Raw genomic sequence first — 6357 nt, forward strand, 5'->3', positions numbered from 1 at the left:
TGCTGCTTGATTCTACCTGAAACTCATCATCAAATGAAACTGGTACATGACTTTACTGTGTATTTGACTAAAACATCTCAAACAGAGTAAGGATCTTTACTTTCCTATTTCACACCAACACCACACTGCAATATACCATTTTTTTAAAATAAGGACCTGCTAATTTTTCTAACAGGTTAACCCCCCCCCCCCCCCCCCCCCCCCCTCCCTCTCTCTCCCACACACACACACCCTCTCTCTCTCTCTCTCCCAATCTCTCTCTGCAGCTCAGGGCTGGACCTATGAAAAGGCCATGAGGAGTCAGCCGTCCTCCCAACATCCGTGTCTCTCTGCAATGCTGGAACTGGTGCATTGGCAGGATCCAAAGATGTCAGTGCTAGCGTTTGCGGTCTCCATGCTGGTGCTGATGTCTCTAGCTGCCTTCAGTGTCATCAGCACCATATCTTACCTAATCCTGGCCCTGCTCTGTGTGACCATCACATTCAGAGTCTACAAGTCAGCACTGCAGGCCATGCAGAAGTCTGATGAAGGACAACATTTCAAGTACGTGAGGCCTTGGATGTTGGATTTTATAAATCTCCATTCACCAGTCTGATCTGTTTGTGACTTTGATGATGAATGAAGGTAAAACGCACAAGAACACAGGGAAAGTGTCTAGGGGAAAGGCATTTATTTACAGTTCATGTGTAAACATCTAATAAAGCCTTTGAAAGCTTTTGAAGCCGAGTCGAAGGTATCAGAAGTAAATGAGAACGGGCTAAAGACAAACCCCTGTGGAACCCCTGTGCTGATTGTAATAATCAAAAATCCAGCACCGTAAGAAATTGTCCGCCTGCTCTGCCTCAGCTTACCCTTATTCAGTTATTCAGGACATGATCAGTAAGGTTGTTTCACAGTGTGTAACTTGACACCATTTACTTTATTTTTTATTATCATTATTTTAGGTAAAAGTAAAATCTGACCTAAATTATAAGCACTTAAAAAAAACACCTGGACAGAAGACTAATCCATGGCATCACGGCTTATTACAGGGAATGAGCGGTGTTGATCTAATTGCTAGCTGTAGTTTAAAAGAAACAAACAAACAAAAAACAGTGAAGATTAAGATGAAAACAGGCAATATCCAAAAACTCAGGAACTGAATTCAGGACAGATGTGAAACACATTGCCTCCCTGTCACACACATTATTGCCCAGCTACCCACTGATATAAAAAATACAGAAGAAATAAATGAAATACAGCAGTGATTAAGAGATCTTGAAGTGACTTATGAGTGATTTGAGATCTTTGCACATCCACAGAGTTCTAATGGAAAGAGATATCAGTGTTTCTCCAGACACGGCCCGCCGGTACATGGACATGTGTTTGGAGAAATTAAACACGGCTCTCAGAAAGACGAGAAGACTTGTGCTTGTAGAGGATTTGGTGGATTCACTGAAGGTATATCCATTTATCTACAACAATTTACAACTATATTTGTGTCTACGTTTTCAACATTTCTGTTTCGTTTTGTTTATTTAAAATATCAATGTTTGCTAAGACAAGCTGTTATGTCCTTGTGCTCCCGGTTTCTGTTTGCTGTGTCTGGTTTTGTAGTCCCTTTGGTCTTTTTGTTGATCGTTCCATTGATTTTCTCCTGAGATGTTTCTTGTTATCTTGTTAACCCAGTCTGTGTATGTAGCCCTTTCCTTTGTTTCTTGGTCAGTCGATGAATATCGTGTGTTTGTGTGTTTCTGGGTCTCTGTGCCTTGTTCCAGTTTTTGTTATTTTATTCTTGTTCCCATGATTGCACAAGCATTGCTATTTTGGTTAGCAATTTGAATGACCCCTGCAATTTGGCCCTGCAGGCTAATAAAATGGGTGGAAATGAAAACAAATTTTACAGACACACTAAAAGAGACCATATTCATGAAAATTCTTAGTGCAAAGAGTTGCTCCTAGTGACACAAATCTAAGAAAAATATTTAGTTAACTTTTTCAACTTTAGTTAGTCGGTAATGTTGCTGTTTGAGCATAAAAAAATCTGCAAAGTTACACAGTTCAAACTCCACTTCAAAAGGAGATATTTTATTTAACAGAAATCACTTTTCAAAAACTACAGCGAACGACTGTTTAATTTGATATTGATTTGATTTTGACTACACTGAAGCAGGCGGCTATGGTAAGGGACATGACATTTCCTGACCAAGTGCCGAGTGATGCCAATCACAGCACATTTTGTATTTCAGAAGGCGGGCCTTCATTTGATACAGGAACTATTCGAGTCGTCCGTGCCAGACTGAGCAGAGAGGTGTTGTAATAATGTGAAATATGTGAAAAATAATGTGTTTTTCGAACAACCTCATATGAGAGCCTGTTCTAGTACACCCCTAAAACAAAATCAAGACTTTGTAATAGAGCATAATAGGACCCATTTAAAGAAAAGATCCTAGTAAAGAAGAAAGTAATTCAGAAAGCATATCAACCCTTAAAAGAGCTCTTAAGGTCCAAAATTATTAGGAGTACTAAGGAGGACTTTTAAGAGGCTTAAGAGTTTCTTTAGCAGTGGAGAAAATCAACGAAACGTGAAGAGGGAGAAGAAATGTATTGCACACAATACATGACAGTGAGTTAATAAGACACTACACATTAGATCGTGCAGTGATCATGTGTGGGACCGATATTATTAGAGACACGCTAACATCTCGGACACAGTTTAAAAATGCCATAGCGCCAGAAAGTAATCACTGCATTAATTACGGTCACGTTCACACTGTCAGTTTTTTTAGGGCCTGACAACTGCATTTCCTTACAGTCTCGAAATGTCCCGTTCAAACAGCAGCTTACTGTACAGTAGCATCTCGAATACTGTCTGTATGAATGTACGCTCGCATCCTTTTCTGCGTCTCGCGCATGACACTGCATTTGAGTCACGCGCATTAATTACGGTCACGTTCACACTGTCAGTTTTTTTAGGGCCTGACAACTGCATTTCCTTACAGTCTCGAAATGTCCCGTTCAAACAGCAGCTTACTGTACAGTAGCATCTCGAATACTGTCTGTATGAATGTACGCTCGCATCCTTTTCTGCGTCTCGCGCATGACACTGCATTTGAGTCACGCACTGTGACGCACAGAACACAAAACTGATGGAAACCACTCCAGTGAAGAACAGTGACTGGATCTAAAACCTTCAGATGACAGATGGCTCATTTCTCCGTCGCTCTACCCAAAGTGAAACCACACATGAGCGGCTCTCTCGCACTGTACTACAACTAGTTGTCCAGTTCATACAGCGCGTGTTTTCTGAGAATGCGGTCGTGAGTCCTGAAAATGTGAGTTCGGTTATCGAATGCGGTTGTCACTCCCGTAAATAACTGTATTGTGTGAATGTAACCACGTTATGGACCCAAATAAAGGACTGACAACTGTATTCTGCTGCTGTGTGAACGTGGCTGTACATGCAGCAGTGATGATTTTGGTCTGTCATAATCTTCTATAAACAAAGTGATCACACAAACAATTACAGCACTTTCAGAACCTTATTGTGTCGCTGTTCGTTTCCCATCAAATGCCTTAAGTACAACATTAAGAGCATGGTAAATAAAGAAGTAAGAATATATATATATATAAATATATATATATATATAGTAATAATAATTAAATACAATAAATACAATATATATACATACACTGAACAAAATTATAAATGCAACACTTTTGTTTTTGCCCCCATTTTTCATGAGCTGAACTCAAAGATCTAAGACTTTTTCTATGTACACAAATGGCCTATTTCTCTCAAATATTGTTCACAAATCTGTCTAAATCTGTGTTAATGAGCACTTCTCCTTTGCCGAGATAATCCATCCACCTCACAGGCCACTCTAAAATGTGCAGTTTTATCACACAGCACAATGCCACAGATGTCACAAGTTTTGAGGGAGCGTGCAATTGGCATGCTGACTGCAGGAATGTCCACCAGAGCTGTTGCCCGTGAATTGAATGTCAATTTCTCTACCATAAGCCGTCTCCAAAGGCGTATTAGAGAATTTGGCAGTACATCCAACTGGCCTCATAACCGCAGACCACGTGTAACCACACCAGCCCAGGACCTCCACATCCAGCATCTTCACCTCCTTCTTGAACAACCAGCAAATCACAGACTTCAAAAGGCTGTGTCATACGTAGCAACGGGGTCAGCCCCATCTCCTCACTAAGATGAACGTTATTGTCTTTTCCTCACTTACAGTTGCTCTCAGATTGGTCCTGAATTGCTCTTAAGCGAAGACTCCTACATAGAAATGTTTAAGCTAAATTAGGAGCTCTCTGAGAGGATTCTTAGAATCTTTAAGAATACGGGCCCAGAATGTAACATTTTATTATTAGCTGTTTCAACACATTTATGTTTTACCTAATAAAAAGGACAGCACTTTTAGAGTTTCATTCCCTAATCTGATGTGAGCATAAGTATTGAGAAAATGTTTAAGCTAAATTAGGAGCTCTCTGAGAGGATTCTTAGAATATTTAAGAATATGGGCCCAGAATACTATAGAGAGTCTTTTGACAACAACCAGGACTTTTGCACGTACCAATCCATTAGAATGAAACGTCTCAGGTTACGTATGTAACCATGGTTCCCTGAGTAGGGAACGAGACACTGCGTACTCTAGGGGTCGCTATGGGGAATGCCTCGTCATGACCCGTGTCTGAAGCATACATTGAAAAACACCAACAACACGTTGGCCGGCGACAGCCATGATGTCACTACCGGTGCGGCTATAGTATAAATAGGCGCCGGGAGAACACATCATCCACTTCTTCATCTGAAGCTTGCGTCCGAAGCATGGCAAGAAACCTAGATGATGCAGTGTCTCGTTCCCTACTCAGGGAACCATGGTTACATAGGTAACCTGATACGTTACCTTTCAAGGGAACTTCGAACTGCGTCCTCTAGGGGTCGTTATGGGGAATGGTATACCCACGCCATCATGCTGAGGGGAGTGCATGCCAGAAACCATGGCGAGCACTAAGTACCAACTCTACCATAGCCATGGGAGTTGCCCCTGGGACGTTAAGACGGCTGTCAGTGACATTATCCCCTACGGCCAAAGGCCTAGGCTACATGCGCCAAAACTTACCTGTTAGGGCCAGAACTCCTGGGCCCAGTGTAGAGCTCAAGTCTGGGAATCAGGAATAGATTCCTTTAAGGGAATACGGCCAAGAGCCTAGAATCATACTAAGTATTGGCCTGTCACACAGGGGCTACCGCATGCTCTGCATATGCTGAAGGAACTGTCTCAACAGACCCCTACTAGCAACACCCTGTTAAAGTAGGTATCCAGAGGATACATAGGTGGAGTGGTGCCCAAGGTGGAACCTGGGCTTTAACCAACTCAAGAAAGAGCACGAAGCTGCCGCGCGTAACTCTTACCATACAGGATTTTAGAAAGAATGCAAAGTACTAGCGTGCGAACTTTCCACAGTGTGGATTTTATAAAGTGTACAAAGACTTCATGTGCACACTTACCATAACATGGATTTTAAAAATACCGTTCTAAGGGTTTCTCGTGACACTCTGAAAGAGCAGCCCATAGATGGAAATGGTGCATCCCAAAACACTATGTTTGAGAAGTCATCAACTCGATCTAAGGTATAATGCTGGGGTGGCTAGCAGTAAATCTCTAGCTGAGGGAGCAAACACCCAGCTCTCAATCGAGAGGGGGGCTCGACCTGCAGCATGTTCCAATGCTGGAACAGCTAGCAGTAATTTACTTAGCTGAGGGAGCAACACACCCAGTTCTCAATCGAGAAGGGGGCTCGACCTACAACATGTTCCAATGCTGGAACGGTTAGCAGTAAGTTACCTTAGCTGTGGGAGCACAACACCCAGCTCTCAACGACAGGGAGCTTGACCCACAGCATGATCGTTAGAAATCAGAAGGATAAGCGTACTGCAAGCTAGCCAAAAAACTCAGCGCATCAGAGAGGCGGAGGAAGGGCCTAGTTCGCCTGATGCTGCTGGTTCCAGGTGCTCTGGGAAAAACAGAGAACTCAACTCTCAGTCAGGTGGAGAGATGGTGGTTACAGGGGAATTAGGAAGGGGAAGATAAGGGCATATGTAAAACCCCCGAAGGAAATGAGTAGACACTGAAGTATCACTCTGATCCGGACGAAAGCACTGACACCTTGTCTGGATCACATCTCTTAGGTCTTGCATATCTCCTTTTGACCCATGATTCCTCCTACCCCTACCTGCAGGCGGGGAGGAGCGCGGGCTGCGACACTAGCCTTCCGTGCCTGTCTCTGATCCTCAAACCGAGACGGGCCAGGACCCCTGGGTTGTTCGGGCTCAGACCTGGACCTTCGTGGAATGAAGGA

The 6357-nt window shown here is 42.9% G+C and overlaps 1 protein-coding gene across 1 annotated transcript; it reads left to right on the top strand.

Annotated features, from left to right (window-relative positions):
* The first annotated feature begins 292 nt into the window (after positions 1-292).
* On the top strand, positions 293-1955 carry LOC107571697 (reticulon-3-B-like). Its single transcript, XM_016258029.1, has 3 exons — positions 293-543; positions 1302-1486; positions 1942-1955. The coding sequence occupies exons 1-3, from the start codon at positions 293-295 to the stop codon at positions 1953-1955; spliced, it is 450 nt and encodes a 149-aa protein (XP_016113515.1).
* The last annotated feature ends 4402 nt before the right edge of the window (positions 1956-6357 follow it).

Source organism: Sinocyclocheilus grahami, unplaced genomic scaffold, assembly GCF_001515645.1.
Source record: "Sinocyclocheilus grahami isolate Dianchi unplaced genomic scaffold, SAMN03320097.WGS_v1.1 scaffold1636.1, whole genome shotgun sequence".
Classification (NCBI taxonomy): Eukaryota; Metazoa; Chordata; class Actinopteri; order Cypriniformes; family Cyprinidae; genus Sinocyclocheilus; species Sinocyclocheilus grahami.

Bases quoted from the DNA above. Each gene is read 5' to 3' on its own strand.
- LOC107571697 (XM_016258029.1), top strand. From the start codon at position 293: ATGAGGAGTCAGCCGTCCTCCCAACATCCGTGTCTCTCTGCAATGCTG. The intron at 544-1,301 runs GTACGTGAGGCC...GCACATCCACAG, and splicing joins GATGAAGGACAACATTTCAA to AGTTCTAATGGAAAGAGATA.